At 40.1% G+C, this 17,344-nt stretch overlaps 1 protein-coding gene across 1 annotated transcript in view; it reads left to right on the forward strand.

Annotated features, from left to right (window-relative positions):
* Nucleotides 1–17,344, forward strand: part of CNTNAP4 (contactin associated protein family member 4) — a 236,289-nt gene that overhangs the window by 39,519 nt on the left and 179,426 nt on the right. The window contains exon 2 of the mRNA XM_090261235.1: nucleotides 91–201. Coding sequence (XP_090117361.1) covers nucleotides 91–201 — 111 coding nt within the window. The remainder of the gene's footprint in view (nucleotides 1–90; nucleotides 202–17,344) is intronic.

Genomic DNA, 17,344 nt, shown 5'->3' on the forward strand with positions numbered 1-17,344 from the left:
TTGTTTTGTTTGTTTGTTTCTTCTATCTCTTGAAGCCAGGAGAGCCGTCAGTACTGTACTAATCCGAATGGATTTTTTTCCTCCTGGCAGATGATTGTGATGAGCCTCTGGTGTCTGCTCTGTCTCAGGCATCATTCAGCAGTTCATCCGAGCTCTCTAGCAGCCACGGTCCTGGATTTGCAAGGCTAAATCGAAGAGATGGTAAGTCTGCTTTTTTTCACCCTAATTGGTTCATGATGAATTTCATTAATTTTCCATTCTCTTTTAATAAAATCATTAAAAGTGATAGCCTGTAAATGGAAGTAAATTTCTAAATAAGCAAATGGCGGAAACTCACTGGATGTACATGACATGTAGGATTGGTTCTTGAGTGGCAGAGGGATGCATCCCATTTTAAAATTCTGTGTGATCATTTCAGCACCCAAAGAACTGAATTCCTTCAATCTGGCAAGCGTTTTTATGTATCTTCTAAAATAAACTTTTTTTACAACAATACAGATGGTCCCTGATTTATAATGGTTTGACTTAGGATTTTTTGACTTTACGATGTGTGAAAGCAATACGCATTGATCATTTCCTAGGCTAGTGATATGTGGTACCTTCCTTTGTGATGCTGGGCAGCAGCGGTGAGATGTAGTTCCCAGTCACGATCGATCATGAGTTGAACAACCAATACTCTACAGTGTACCGTGATTCCAGTGTTTTCAGATATTGCGTTCTGAGCATGTTTAAAGCAGGCTAGGCAAAGTTATGGTGTTCAGTAGGCTGAGTGTATTAAATGCATTTTTGACTTGTTTTCAACTTATTATGGATTTAGTGGGAGGTAATCCTATTGTAAGTCAAGGAACATCTATATACAATCATTATGAATAGTGTAGCCATGAACATTTCACTGGCCCTCTGTTTCAAGATAAGCAAGGAAGTTTGCAAAAGTAATTTAAAAAGTTGCTAGTTATCTAAAAATAATAAGCTCTCAGTTTGTTGCATTCTCAGTGTGGATCAGGTGGTTTGCTCTCCTGTTGAGGAATGGGAGCTTAATCAGCTTTCATGCCCCTTTAGGAATACTCAGTTCATATTGTTGATTCTTAGGTTGTGTTTGAGTGCTTGAATACTTTAAAGGAAAGTGCAGATAATTAAATGGCAACTCGCTGTAGAAATAAGGGAGTATTTCAATCCTCTGTGCACTTAGGGACAGAATATTATTGTGGTCCCTTTTCATAATATGCTAAGACAAAAACCATCTGTTCATGTACTCTATGGCAATGCTAAAACAGAAAACATTTTTTAACAGCCATAAAGCAATAGATACTGACATTGTATACTATTAGAACTGTGATTTTCTCATTTATTATGCCCTCCTAGCATTCCATATGTCAGCCACTTCTTCTAATTTTATTCCTTGATGTTATCCTTGGTTCTATTGCTTAATGTTTGAGTACATTGAACATTGGACATAACAGGTCATGTGTGCATGTGTGTGTATGTCTGTGTGTGTTTTGCTGTCTGGTACACACTATAAATATCTAACAATTTAGCATGATTGTAAATTTAAGTTTATTTAAAAATTTTATCTCATATTTTTTGTGATCATTACTTATATGTGTTTCTTTTTTATTGCGTATAATTGACATGACGTGTGTTTCTGAGTTTGAGAGTATCAATGGAGTGTAATCACTGAGATCCTTGTATCAAATGGGAAACTGGGGAGGGCCTTGAATCTATTTGTCAATAATGCTTGTCTGATACTTTCATTTGCCCTGTAGTGAGACTTATTGGTCACATTGCAGTATAGCTCCCTCTGTTCAATTCTGAATCCCTTATTGACCACAGGCAAGTGGGCTCTCCTAAACCCTCTCAGGGCCAGTCCTGGTCGTGTACCCACAGTCCCCTCAGTAGGAGAGCTGCCATCACAGCACTGCTGGAAGAAGGAGGTCCATCCTGTACTCCTTATTAAAGGAAAGCAGAGTTTAACATTTGCCGTCACTCTATTTGAGTAGTAAAAGCTTTCATAGGATTTGGCCTTTGGAAAGAGATACAAAATTTAAATTATTTCCCTTTATTTCATTCATTGAGGTTCAATAAATCACAAAAAGTATATATAAGTTATGAATTGGGTAAAATTATATTTTTTCATTAATTCATATACTCATCAGAAACCTCCATCAGTGGGACTCATTTTCATTCTTAATTCATTTCTATGGCTCCTGGTGAAACACAGTATCAAACTTCATGAATCTCATTTGCATGTTAATGAAACAGAAACAAAACAGGATCATTTTAATTATCTTTTGCTGGTTGTCAACCTACTTGATTACATTTTTCTTTTTCATTTAGTTTTTCTTTTTTCCCCTCTTAATTACATGACGCCTTCACAAAGGAATGTCAGATTTTGAGTGATTTATTGAAGGATATACAGTATGGCAACATTCCTTGCAGTATTTAGATCAGGCTACCAGCCGGTGATGTATAAATAAAGTAAATCAGCAAATAAAGGCCCCAGTGTTCTAGAAACACAGATAGGGTGACCATTTTTCTGTGGATTCTGGAAAACTTGGGGCTAAAGATCGACAGGGAAGAAGTGAGAAATCAAGTTCCACAAGCCACGGCTTTCCATCCGTGAGATACGAACTGTGAAAAGGACCAGGCCTTCTAATGGGGGAAGGAGATCAGGGAAAGGCTGATGTTTCCATTTCTGCCAGCAGGGAAGAAGAAAAGTTAATCTTTTTTGAAGGATATTAATTTAAATTTTTCATTTGAGTGCCATTGTGGGTTGACTTGTGTCCTCCAAAGGATGCATTCAAATCCTAAACTTGGTACCAATGAATGTGGTCTTATTTGGACATAAGGGTCTTTGCAGATATAAGTTAAGGTTATATTGGGTTAGAATGGGCTCCAAATAAGGCCTTATCAGGAGAATGAGGTCTCGCAACATTCACAGACAGAAAGACAGATGGAAAGCTGGGGGGAAGACAGAATCGGAAACTGGAATGTTGTAATTACAGACCAAGAAAAGTCATGTATTGCCAGCAGCTACCAGAAGCAAGAAAGAAGCGAGGAAGGCTTCCTCTCTCAAGCCTACTGAAAGAGCGTGAACCTGCTGACACCTTCCTTGATTTTGGACTTGTAGCCTCCAAAACTGTAAGGGAAAATACTCTGTTCTTTTAAGCTGCCCACTTAGTCATACTTTGTTACAGCAGCCTGGGGAAACTAGTGCAAGTGCCACTGAGTGAATAATTTCTTTTCATACTTTGCACTGGGAAGATGCATCTCAGTTTGAACCTGGCAGATTTCATAGCTCTGAGAACTATAATCCAAACCTAACTGTGAACAACACAAAAAAACAATCACCTCTAATCTTGGCTCTATAATGAAATTAAATCTCCCTCTGCCTTTCTATAGTATTTCCATTGTTGCAGTTTCTGGATCGTTTAAATTATAATGGGTAACTCTAAGTTTTACTCTTGTCGATGAAGAGTTCAGACAGGGTCTAGCACACTGTTTGATAGTCTAGGTGTGTTCTTAGGACAGAATTTAAAGAAGCCGTGGATGTAGAACTGTTCCTGAGGTTGTGATGTAATCCCAGTGAAAGTTCTTATTTTGTTGTTCTTGACAACCTTTGAAATGGGTTATTGCAAACTGTTGTACTTGTGTATGCAAGTAAAATGATAAAGTAGTAAATGAGATTATTATACACAGCAAAAATAAAATATTTGTATGTGTGAATATAAACATATACTAGTATATGTACATGTACATAACTGACAAATACAGATGTACTTCACTTCATTATACTTCACAGATTTACGTTTCTTACAAACTGAAGGCAAGACCCTCTACCAGCCAAAAGATGATGACTTGCTTTATTGAGACACTTACTTTATTGTGGTGGCCTGAAACCAAACTTGTATTATCTCTGAGTTATACCCGTTTTCTCTCATTTATTGGGAAAGATCAAAATATGTCCTGTGTAGCTAAAAAGTTGAATATTTGTCTGTATTTTCCCATTTTCTTTTTTTAAAAATCACAGCTAAGCCCTTCTACTCTAAATGCTTATAAAACAATGCTTTCCAAGGTATACAGGATCTACTGTTGAAATCAAGCATCTATCTGTAGTGAAATTAGCACATTCAGTTAATTAACAGAGAGAACTCTCATTCTTGTATGTACTTCTAATGAGAGTAATTATAACATTCGATGAAGGATTATTTTGCAATTCTTACTGCCTTAAATCATTGCGCTTGTTCTCATAACCAGTATTACACTTAAATTAAAATCCCAAAGGTAAATTCCCAAGGTATGTGTGATGCATGTCAGTGCTTAAGAGGACAGATGAGGTAAATGTTTCCCGCACAAAATCTTTTATAATTTTTACATTGAAAAGATAATAACATTAATATATTTAGTAACCAACAATTTCTTTTTTTTTCCTTATCATTTCTCTTTTTTTTAATTTTATTTTTTGGTTATTCAATTACAGTTGTCCCATTTTTCCCCCATTGCTCCTCCCTCCCAGCCCATCCCTTCTCCCACAATTATATCCCTCCCCATTGTCCATGTCCATGAGTCATTCATACACGTTCCTTGACTAGACCCTTCCCTTACTTATCCCCCTTCTCTCCCTCTCCCCTCCCCACTATTGACTACTATTCTAGTCTTTGCCTATTTAGTTCGTTTGTTTGTGTTGCTCTTTAGTTTCCTGTATTGGGTGATATCATATGGTATTTTGCTTTCTTTGCCTGGCTTATTTCACTAAGCATAATTCTCTCTAGTTCCATCCATGTTGTTGCAAATGGCAGGAGTTCCTTCTTTCTTTCTGCTACATAGTATTCCATTGTGTAAATGTACCACAGTTTTTTGATCCACTCATCTACAGATGGGCGCTTAGGTTGTTTCCAGCACTTAGCTATTGTAAACAGAGCTGCTATGAACATAGGGGTGCATAAGTTTTTTTGAATTAGGGTTTTAGGATTTTTTGGGTATAATCCTAGCAGTGGAATCACTGGTTCAAATGGCAGTTCCATTTTTAGTTTTTTGAGGTAATTCCATACTGTTTTCCATAGTGGCTGCACCAGTCTGCATTCCCACCCACAGTGCAGTAGGGTTCCCGTTTCTCCACATCCTCGCCAGCATTTGCTGTTTGTTGATTTGTTGATGATGGCCATTCTGACAGGTGTAAGGTGGTATCTCATTGTGGTTTTTACTTGCATCTCTCTGATGGCCAATGATGTTCAGCATTTTTTCATGTGCCTTCTGTATGTCCCCTTCGGAGAAGTGTTTGTTCAGGTCCTTTGCCCATTTTTTAATTGGGTTGTTTGTTTTCTCGATGTTGAGTTGTATAAGCTCTTTATATATTTTAGAGATCAGTCCCCTGTCTGTGATATCATTGGCAAATATGTTTTCCCATATGGTTGGTTTCCTTTTCATCTTGCTGATGTTTTCTTTTGATGAGCAGAAACTTTTTAGTATGATGTAGTCCCATTTGTTTATTTTTTCCTTTGTTTCTCTTGCCTTAGGAGATGTATCCATGAAGATATTGTTACGTGTGATATCTGAAATTTTCCTGTCTATGTTTTCCTCTAGGACTTTTATGGTATCATGGCTTACATTTAAGTCTTTAATCCCTCTTGAGTTTATTCTCGTGTGTGGTGTAAGTTGGTGGTCTAGTTTCATTTTTTTGCACGTCCCTGTCCAGTTCTCCCAGCACCATTTGTTAAAGAGGCTCTTCTCACTCCATTTTATGTTCCTTCCTCCTTTATCAAAGATTAGTGGACCATAGAGGCCTGGGTTTATTTCTGGGCTTTCAATTCTGTTCCACTGATCTATATGTCTGTTCTTATGCCAGTACCAGACTGTTTTGATCACAGTGGCTTTATAGTATTGTTTGATGTCTGGTATCGTGATTCCTCCTGCTGTGTTCTTCTGTTTCAAGATTGCTTTTGCTATTCGGGGTCTTTTTTGGTTCCATATGAATTTTTGGAGGATTTGTTGTAGGTCAGTGAAATATGTCATTGGTATTTTAATAGGGATTGCATTGAATTTGTAAATTGCTTTGGGTAGTATGGCCATTTTGATGATGCTGATTCTTCCCATCCAAGAACATGGTATTTGCCCCCATTTATTTGTATCTTCCTTAATTTCTTTCTTCAACGTTGCATAATTTTCAGTGTACAGGTCTTTTATCTCTTTGGTTAAGTTTATTCCTAGGTACTTTATTTTTCTTGTTGCTATAGTAAATGGTATTTTCTTTTTTGCCTCTGTCTCTGATATTTTATTGTTGGTGTACAGAAATGCCTTAGATTTCTGTATATTTATTTTGTACCCTACTATTTTGCCAAATTCACTTATTATATCAAGTAGTTTTTTAGTGGATTTTATAGGGTTTTCTAGGTATACTATCATGTCGTCTGCAAATAGTGATAGTTTTACTTCTTCTTTCCCAATTTGGATGCCTTTTATTTCTTTGTCTTGTCTGATTGCTGTGGCTAGGACTTCCAATGCTATGTTGAATAGAAGTGGGGAGAGTGGACAACCTTGTCTAGTTCCTGATTTCAGGGGGAATGCTTTCAGTTTTTGTCCATTGAGTATGATGTTGGCTTCAGGCTTCTCATATACAGCCTTAATTATGTTAAGGTATGCTCCCTCTATTCCCATTTTGCTGAGTGTTTTCAACATAAATGGGTGTTGTACTTTTATCAAATGCTTTTTCTGCATCTATAGATATGATCATGTGATTTTTGTCTTTCATTTTGTTTAGGTGATGTATTATATTTATTGATTTGCAAATATTAAACCATCCTTGCATCCCTGGGATGAATCCCACTTGATCATGGTGTATGATCTTTTTGATGTATTGTTGGATCCTGTTTGCCAAAATTTTATTGAGGATTTTAGCATCTATGTTCATCAGTGATATTGACCTGTAGTTTTCTTTCTTTGCTGTGTCTTGACCTGGTTTTGGGATTAGGGTAATACTGGCTTCATAGGAAGAGTTTGGGATTTTTCCCTCTTCTTGGATTTTTTGGAATAGTTTGAGGAGGGTAGGAGTTAGTTCTTCCCTGAATGTTTTGTAAAATTCTCCTGTGAAGCCATCCGGTCCAGGGCTTTTGTGTGGAGGGAGATTTTTGATTACTGTTTCAATTTCCTTCTTTGTTATTGGTCTGTTGAGACTTTCTACTTCTTCTTGATTCAGTTTTGGAAGGTTTTATGTTTCTAGAAATCTGTCCATTTCTACTAGGTTGTCAAATTTCTTGCCATATAGTTGTTTGTAGTAATTTCTTATAATTGTTTGTATTTCTGAGGTATCAGTCATGATTTCTCCTCTTTCATTTCTGATTTTATTTATTTGGGTCTTCTCTCTTTTTTTCTTAATGAGCCTGGCTAGAGGCTTGTCAATTTTGTTTATTTTTTCAAAGAACCAGCTCCTAGTTTTGATGATTTTTTGGATCAATACTTTCTTTATGCAGAAAGAAAGAAGAGATGAATTTTGTACAGGACTGAAAAGAACTCAAACCTAAGTAAAGTGTAGTCTCACTGGCACAGTGGCTGGGTCTGTAGTGCCTGATAGGTCCCCAGGGCCGACATGGGGCAGGCCGGCCTCAGTGCCTGAGCTTGTACCGTTTGTTAGAGAAGCAAGCCGTTTTTTGGCTTCTAAATCAACTGCTTCCCGGCCAAACCCAGGGACTGATGTGTTAAGTAAACCCTTGCACCTCAATAAGTACTTGAATTGCAAGGGTCCCACCCCTCTATGCTGATTCAGGCTGTGGCACAGGACTTATTAGCTCTGCCTGATTTTTCTTTCCTGTGGCCTAACTGATCTCTGGGATTAGGAGATGCACAGTTCTTAAAATTGAGACGAGCACTCTTAAATCCGACTAAGTCCGTGCATAGTCAGATTCCTGAGAGTCAGCCCTATAGTCCCAGAACACACACTGCCCCAGCACACTTGAACTTCAGCTAACCTGCTCTGCTTCTCTCCTTTGTCTCCCATGGATCATAAAATTTAAGGTGAAGAGCAAACACTTTGGTATTAGGCATATCTGGGATCAATTCAGCCTTCCTGGGTTTAAATCCCTGCTACTTCTTACTCACTTAGGGACGGGGAAAACATATAACCTCTCTGCATCAACTCCCTCATTTTCTATTGGCAGCCCGAGGAAAGTACTGAAATGCTATTGGCCTTACTGAAAATGATCACAGCACTGTGGTGTGGTCACAAGAACTGCAAAAGCGCAGCCCCAAGAGAGTGTTAAACAGTTTCAAAGCATGACCCGCCAATTAGCCCCATTTTAGCGAACCTCACAAGACTAAATATATAAACTAATTTGTACAAAGGTAATCTTAGGGAACTCAGGCTTCCGCATAACTCCGGTAGGAAAAGTCGATTTATTCCTGGTTAATTATAACACAAAGTAGGGTCAAAGATTTATAGTTATATTTTATGTGTTCATTTTTAGCTGGAAGGAAAGAAGAAATGTTCTCATATATCCTTAGTCAAGGTCTGTGAACTAGGGTGGGCTGATGGTTTTATTGAAAATGTTTTCACTTTTTTAGTAATTGGAAATTGGTTTGTGAAGTTAAAAAAAAACCTTACTAGCGTTTTGGTAAAGGTGCGGAGAATGAAGTTGCAGATCAATTTTATGGTCAGTGGTGTGTCACTTGTGCTTCTAGATTATATTTTGTACTGGCCTTGAGAAGGTGATGTAAAAGTCAGTGACGATTTGCATCTTATTTCTCAATACGCTTCTATCCCCTATTCATTAAAGCAGAGGAGAGTTTGCTGCCACTTGTGGGATTAATATGGAATCACTTATGTCAACTCATTTGATTTAACACAGAGACGATTGCCCGCCAGGCCATTCAGCTCTCTCCTTACTCTGGACATTGCCCTCCCTTCTGGGCCCCCTTCCTTATGGATATGTCCCACCCTCTTCTAAACGGGGTAGACCCTCCTACTTACCCTTCATCACCCGTGTCTGCCCTGTAGCACACTTTCTTTAGCTCTGAATCTACCTGATGATGATACCAGGTAGCCAATCCTAAGTAATTTACAGCGATTAAAAAAAATGCTGGTTTTGGAATCATGAGAACTGGATTATAAAAATAAATTGTGGGTGACCTTGTGGAAATGACAGTTCCTCTCCTTATTCCCCCTTTCCTATAAAAAGTATGGGGTTGAACTTGAGGATTTCTAAATTCTATGTCAATGCACTCTTTTCATTTGTAATATTCTATAGGCAATGTCTTTTCTTTGTAACTCTAATAAGGGAAATTTTCCAAGCATGCGCGTGAGTGAAGGTAAGGAGAATACCTTGAGGCAGATTATCCTTCGAAGTTATCTTAAACTAGAAGACACAGAATGCTCCTGGCTAAGGAAATATCTTTAACTCTTATAAAATCTAGGAATTCAAACTATAAATATTTTATTCACTGAAATTGCTACAGTGAATAAAATTTGATCAATTAAAATGTATTCATAAAATTAAAAATTATCAGTGATACATAACTTACATTTTTTGGTGTATCTTTGATGTTTTTGACATTGTTGAATAGGAAAATTTCACATGTAGCTACAGTGAAAATAAATAGTGAGTTAAGTAATCAGGTAGCGTCTTAGGTTGGCTTCTCCAGGAAGCACCCATGGGCTGATGACTGAGATCCCAGTGGTCTGTTAGGGGAGCACTCCCAGGGGAAAACGGGGAGGGAGAGGGAGAAGCAGGATGAAGTAGAAGAAACCAAACCATTTCAGGTGAAGTCCTCCCCACAACCTGATGCCCCAGGAAACTCTGGATGATAAATTTTTGCCTAAGACTTTGTCCTATGTCATGGTCAAGGACCTGAGTTTAGCAAGGTGGTTGGCTGTATGATTGAGAAAAGTTAGTATCTTAGCTTGGGCTGCTGTAACAAAATACCATCAACTGGGTGGCTTAAACAACAGATACTTATCTCTCCCAGTTCTGGAGGTGGGGCAGTCAGGCTCCAGGTGCCAGCCAGTCGCTTCCTGATGAGAACTCCCTTTCTGGCTTACAGGCAGCTGCCCTCCCACTGTGGCCTCCTGTGGAGCAGGCATGTGTGTGGGGGGGTCTCTCTCTCTCTGTCTTCCTCTCCTTCTAAGGGCACTGATCCCATCACCAGGGCTTCACTCTCAAGACCTCGTCTAAACTTTATTACCTCCAAAAGTACCAAACATTGTCACATTGGGAGTTACAGCTTCAACATGTGAATTTGAGAGAGAAACGGACATTCAGGTCATAACAGTTACCTGCATTTCTATAAACTAGTAAACCAACTAGAAGGTGTGAATGGCTTAAAGGTACCTGAGAGAAACCAAGGTAGCCAGGTCTTCAGGGGCAGTGCTTCTGGAGAGAAAGGAAATACCATGTAGTGAGCCTGACATTTTCTACCCCAGATAACAGAGCTTCAAATTATATATAGAAAGTGGACAGAAACTGTAGGAGAAATGGGCAATATAATTGAAACACAAAACATTGCGAGGGGTTTTTAAGATTTAGCTCTCTCTATAACTTGAAGAACTAAGCAAAAAGACCAGTGGAAATACAGAAGATTTAAACAGCAAAGTTGATAAACTTGACAAACTATGTAATTTATATTTCAATGTAGTGCAATATAAAACTCTGTCTCCAACAACTCCAGAATACACATTCTTACCCAGTGTACCTAGAATATTTACTTAAATTTATTCTGGGTCATAAACAGTATTTCAATAAATCTCAAAGGGTTTAAAACCTATGCAGTAAATGCCTGGGTACAATTAAGCTAGATACCAATAATTAAAAATATTTAAAAAACCCAGAAAGATGTGAAATTTAATTAATATACTTCTCAAAAAGAAATCTCAATGGAAATTAGAGAACATTTTAACTCAATGATAACAAAATACTGTGTAGGTCACAATTGTAAGCTGCAGCTTATTAGGTAATAAGACAAAAATATGAGGATATTTTAACAAACTTCCTAATACTTGTGAAAATTTAAATGAATTAAAAAATTATTTGAAAAACATGCTCTACAAAATTAAACCCAAGAAATAAAACAGAAAATTTAAATATTTCTCTGTCTGTTAAAGAGAGTAAATCCATAATTCACATGCTCCAACTCCAGGCTGAACTGCCTTCATATGTGAATTCTTCCGACCACTTTAAAGGAAGATAAAACTCTATTCTTACATATCTTCTTCCAGAGGACAGAGAAAGAGTCAAAATACTCCCCAACTCATTCTATGAGGCCAGCATAACCTTGATGCCAAACCCTGTCAAGAACAAACAAGAAAGGAAAATTAAAAGCCATTTTCTCTCATGAATATAAATGCGAACTACTCTAAACAAAATATTAGCATACACGTGTGAAGGGACTCAGATGGGAATGAGAACGCACCCTCTGGGCGGCAGTGTCCCTGTGTGCTGACAGTGTGGTGGGTTGGTAACCACAGAGACGGTAAAAGCAGGGTCTTGGAGCTTTCCTCTCTGACACTCTGCTTAAGTATCCTGAGCATCTTCCTCAGGAGAGGAGAGAGCAAAAGTGAGCAGATAGCTAGCGGTATTCACTCATATGAGAGAGCACTATAATCAAAGATGTGTTGTAATCTATCAGACACTTTCTGAGTGACACATCCTCCCAGCCCCACCTCTTTCTCTAGCTGGTGTGGTAAGGACCACGTCCAGCTTCCCACAGGTGTAACAGGAGCCTCATCTTGGGCTGTACCGCTTACCTGTGGCTCCCCTGAGGCCGAGGGGTGATCTGCTCTGGGGAATCCATGGGCATCGTAAATTCTGTGGTGGGTTTGGGGCATATTGCCTGCCGGTGAGGCTAACCTTGACTCATAGAGGGGGAAACTGATGGGTGAAGTCTTGCCCTTTTATCCCTGAGGTAGAAAGTTCTGAGATGCATCTCATACAGCTTCTCAGAAGTGTTTAACTGCTTACCTTATTCATACATTATTTTTTCCTGATTTTGTTTGTCTGTGTCCCCTTGTATTTCACTGAGCTTCTTTAAGATGATTATTTTGAATTCTTTGTTAGGCAACTGGTAGACCCTCACTTCTTGGCGATTGGTGACTGGAAGTTTATTAGTGTCCTTTGGTGGGGTTGTGTGTGCCTGATTTTTGTGCTCTGTGTATCCGTGCATTGTTGTCTCTGCATATGAAGGAGCATCACTGGGCAGGTCCCTGGGAAGGCAAGATTGGTCCCAGACTGTGTCTGAGAGGAGCTAGAACCCATTACAAGGTTGCTTCAGCTGAGGCCAAGTTCTGCAGGCCTGCATCTGGTGTGGGTGCTGCACCTCCTGTCAGGTCCCTGGGTGTGCTGACAGTCAGTTCCCAGCCTAAAGCATAGTGGGGCCAGAGAGGGATCACAGGGCTGCTTCAAGGTGTAGAGTCAAACCAAGGTCACAAGCCTGCCTTCAGGGGCCTGGAGGAACTTGACTCATGCCAGGTCCCTGCAAGGGCAGGACAACTCTCGGACTGTGGCTGAGAGGAACTGGAGCCAGGTCAGGGTCTATATCTGATCAAAGTAGGCACAGTGGGTGTGTCTCCCTCTATGTCCCCAGGTGGGCAGGCCTACTTCTGGACTTCAGCTGAGAGAGGCTAGAGCTGGGTTACCAGGGCCACTTTAATGTCCACAGTCAGAGCAAGGCTGGAGGGCCTACCTCTGAGTAGGAACTGGCTTGTATCCTGGCAGGACTGTGCCCTGCTGGCAGCCATGAGTGACTGGGACCACAGCTTGGACCAAAATGGATGGACCTGCCTCCAGGGGCACTGGCTTGAGTGTCTCCTTGTGGGTCCCTGTGAGGGCAGGACAGCTTCTGACCTGAGGTTGCATCCCATTGCTCCCACAGGGGACATTTGTCCACGGATGGCTGCCAAATTATTGTTGTTGAGGGGCTATGAACTCGAGACCGCTTATTCTTCCATCTTGCTAATGTCTCTTCATATACATATTATCTATTTAATAGTTCTGTAATTTAAAATCTTTTTCCATGAGTTATATTTGATTTCTAACTTTAACCTTTTAGAAGGCTGCCCTGTAGATGTGATTTCATGAGAAAAAGATATAGAAAAATTACACAATTTTATAATGACATCTCTGTGTTTCTTCTCAAATAGGACTTTATATCAGATTTTCTCCCTCAGTGGGAAGTGTCAAGGCCTTAAATTTCTAATAACTTAGGTAGAAAGATAGTCTAAAACCACATTTAAGTCTTTTGAGCATTATTTATTATTCTTCTCTTATCTTTTTTGATCCTTTTAGAATTTGACATATAATAAATACGAATTTGACATATAATAAATATGAACAATAGAAAATAAAAGGGACACATAAAATTGACTCTGTAATGGGCCAAATAAAATATAACTGACTTAATAGACTATCTAAAAATACCTGACTGTATAAAAATGGAAAACAAGGTCAGAGACTCTGTGCCAAAATGAGAATGTTTTTCCAAAGCCTCATCCTTGACCTTAGCACTGTACATGCCCTCCCTGAATGAGCCGGTCCACCGCCAGGGCCTCAAGAGCAGGCCTCTGCAGACACCTCCTACTTACACGTGTGCTGGAGGAGGGACACGTCTGACAACCCCGCTTCTCTGTATCAGCTGTCTGCTGGACTTGCCCAGCTGCCTTCACGATGTCATCACCTCCAAACCAGCTTCTACTTGTAATTATTATTCTTTTCTGTTTCCTTGTGGTTCTCTTAATCACCGTGCCTTAAAGTTAATAAATCACCTTTTATTTCTCTCCTGTGTCATCCTCCTGAAGATGATGAATTCTGTGCATTCATGGCTTGCAGTCTCTCTTATACTCCTTTTTTGTTTGTTTTGTTTCCATTGCTACCACCTCAATGCAGGTCTTTGGTTTCTAAACAGTGTTATTTTAATGTACCCATAATTGGTCATACAGTTTTGAGGCTTTCCTCAAGAAGAGTAAATTTTAGTTGTACATCTGAAACTAATATAATATCATATGTCAACTGTACTGTAATAAAAAGAAATGTAAACTGCTGTTGTGACCTTGTATTCTGCCCGCTTAAGACTTTCATCCCCGTCTCCATGGCATGTGTGGGTGTTTCTGAATAAGCTTCCTCAGTCCGGCTAATGCTCTGTAGTGGTTGAGGAGATAATTTGTTAACATCAGGGAAAAAAGGAATTAAAAAAACATGAACTTTCAGAAAGTAAACTGTAAGATAACTTATGAATTGTCTACCATTCACTAACAGAGTACGACCCATCTTTGCTATCACTGATATTTATTAGACTTGTTCTTTTCCTCTTAGTACTGCATACATGGTATTAATTCTGTGACTAGTAAAAAATTAGCCCTGGCTGGTTTGGCTCAGTGGATTGAGCGTCGGCCTGCGAGCTAAGTGTCGCTGGTTCGATCTTCCAGTCAGGGCACATCAGAGAAGGAAAACTCTGACTCCAAAAAACCTCCGCTGCCTTGCGGCATACCTCTTCAGGGGAAAGGCTAAGGGAGTAAACCCCGACAGAAAATCCGGAGCCGGAGTCCCTAAGGCGGTTTGACGTTGTAGTCAACACCGGCAACTCCTGCGGCGCACCTGAACCCAAGCTGTATTGACTCCGTCTTTCCCTTGGACCCTTCAGCTGCGAAGAGAGGGGGGGTCTGCTGCATGGGCAACAGCAGATCCTCCATATCACCCTGCCCAGGCTCTGTAGCTTCAGCTTCACTGGAGAGGACACTCCAGCGTCATCGCAAGATGTCGATTCAACACGGGAGGAGACAGATACCGTGTCACTCCCGAGTCGGACTGCACAGCCATTCTCGGCGGTGCAGATAGACTCTTAAGAAGCTACACCATCGTCTCTCGAGACGGACGGCTGCCGACGATGCCGACGAGTAAAAAAAAATAAAGGTTGATGCATCATTGATGCATAAGCACGAAAGAGAAATAGAACTTTAGAACATGTCATAAACATAAGGAGTGACTATGATTTTAGTATGAAGACTAAAACATGTGAACCGGGACATGTGAATATTTGAATGTGGTGATTTCACATGAGCATCTAAATAAGTGCTGGCTAGACAAAGCAAAGACATTGGGCCTACTAAACAAAGATTTTAAATCAGTTCTGTAAAATGTGCTCAGAAACCTAAAGGAAACCAGAAGAATGATGTCTCAACAGAGAATATCAATAGTTACAAATTATAAAAAGGAACTAAACCAGTGATTCCTAGTGTGAGTGTTACGAACCTTTTCTGTAAAGGAAAAGAACTACATGTGCATCGGGGTTGCACTCCTAATATCAAAACCACGTCTCATTACTACATGGGGAGCTAAGGAGAGCGTGCTGTTTGCGAAATTCCTCTCTTAGAAAAGACATGATCGCGAGCTAGCTTTCAGTGGCTCTGGGTGGGAAGGAGTTAATATCGTGAGAATGCTAGTGGACTCCTGTTATCTTCAATGGGAGAACTGCTTTGATTTCTCAGTTTTAATTCTGTTCTTGCTTATAGAGGAGCAAAATACTCACCAGACTTCCAGTGGTCTGTTTTGGTGAACCATACTGTAGGAGAAAACTCTTCCTTATATTCTGGGTCATTCGATGTACGATTTTGTGGACTGGAAAGTGCTGTGTGTGTGGACTGAGGCAGCACTGGATGGACAGCAGAAGCTTTGTTCATAGAGGAGAGCTGGCAGTCAGCAACATGTCTGAATGTCACATTCTTGTCCAAACTGAGGTCATTGGGAAGTGTACAAAAAAAAGGGCAGTAGACTGCTCTTCTACAGCAAAATATGCTGGTCGATGTTGGAAAAGGTTAGTACATAAACTCCTGATCATGGTGAAATAGAGGCATTTTTAATGAACATAACAATCCTTGCGAGGCTATTTCCGTATGTGGGATAATGTGAGGATTAGAAATGGGCACGGCCTTCCCACTTGTCCTTCGTCTCTTCTCCTCGCTCAGACAGGCACACACCACCCAGAGCTTCAGGGAGAGGGGTCACTACACAGCTTGGGAACAAAGAGGGTACCTTTTAGGTCTGAAATGTAAATGATTTGAAAGGAAGGAAGAGGGTGAGACATGAGCGAGCATGTGTGAGGACTCATTTTCCCCGAAGTCCTGTCCTCAAACTAGGTCCACAGCAGGAAGCGTGACAGAACCCTTTATTGTCATTCTGTGATCTGGATGTGAGAGGCGTGTTTAGAACAGGTGTTTGGGGAAGAGTCTGTCCCCACCCGCAAGAGAAGTCACCAAATCATCCTGTTGCAGCAATGCAGAATGGTGGTGTGACAAAAACCTCCCATGAGCCCCAGTTGGCATGTGAGGAGAACCAAGAGCTACTTTGCGCACCAGGAAGGCATGCAGAGGTTTGGGAGTTAGGCGTGGGTGTGGGCAAAGGACCCTGCCTGGGTGTGAGGAAGAACAACCGAATGCTGTGACAAAGCACACCCTTGCTCACCTGCAACAGGTGACCACGGAGCAGAGTGGAAGCTCCTTGAATGTCAGGGTCCTTCACCACCCATGTAGACGGCCAAGAAGGGGTCCCCCTCTGCACTGCGCCAGGACTACGTCCATGGTCAGCAGGAAGGGAGGGAGGTCCCTGCAAGCGTTCTGAAGCTGAAGGGGACAGGCATATAATCCTGAATTGCCTGAGCAATCCACGAACTGGACTGAGTTCCTCTGAAATGATTAGATTGATTTTCTACATCAGACAGAATAGGAGCTAAGAGAGAAAATTAGATTGAGTTAGGAAAAAAAAATGCATTTTTCATACCTGAGGATGTAACTGAGAAATTCATCACCGCAATATGAGTCCAGCTGCTTTGCTAAAGTAGCTTATCTGAGATACAGTTAATAACCTGCTGACTTGTGAGAACCCTCTGTGAGCAGCTCTTCCCAACTCAGAACTGTCCGGTCGGGGGCTTGAAATCTGCCAAGGAGGGAGCGTTTACACCACAGGAATTGACAAATGCTATCACAGCGACTTTCCCCCCAGAGAACAACTTATTAAAATCTTACCAGCATACCACTTCCCTGAACTTATCTCTTATGAGCCAAAATATAATGAAGTTGGGAAAAAGATATTTTAATTTCTTTTAAAAATTGGACTCTCATGCAAAATCTTTAGTATCTCATTTCTGCCTTTTTCCTATTTTGAAAAAATGTGAAGAGAGTTACTTAATGGTATTTAGATTGTTTAGAAATGTAAAATATAACTATTTGAACCATAATTCTTTCTCACGTTCCCAGGGCTTGATCGTTTGATGCTTTAAAAAAAAAACAATCTATAAGTACGTTATTTTCTGTTTTCACAATGCACATCTTCTGTTTCACTCAGTGACACAGATGTGAGTTAAAATTTTTTTATTTAGT

This window comes from Furipterus horrens, unplaced genomic scaffold (genome assembly GCF_987537825.1).
Source record: "Furipterus horrens unplaced genomic scaffold, mFurHor1.1.pri manual_scaffold_13, whole genome shotgun sequence".
Lineage (NCBI taxonomy): Eukaryota > Metazoa > Chordata > Mammalia > Chiroptera > Furipteridae > Furipterus > Furipterus horrens.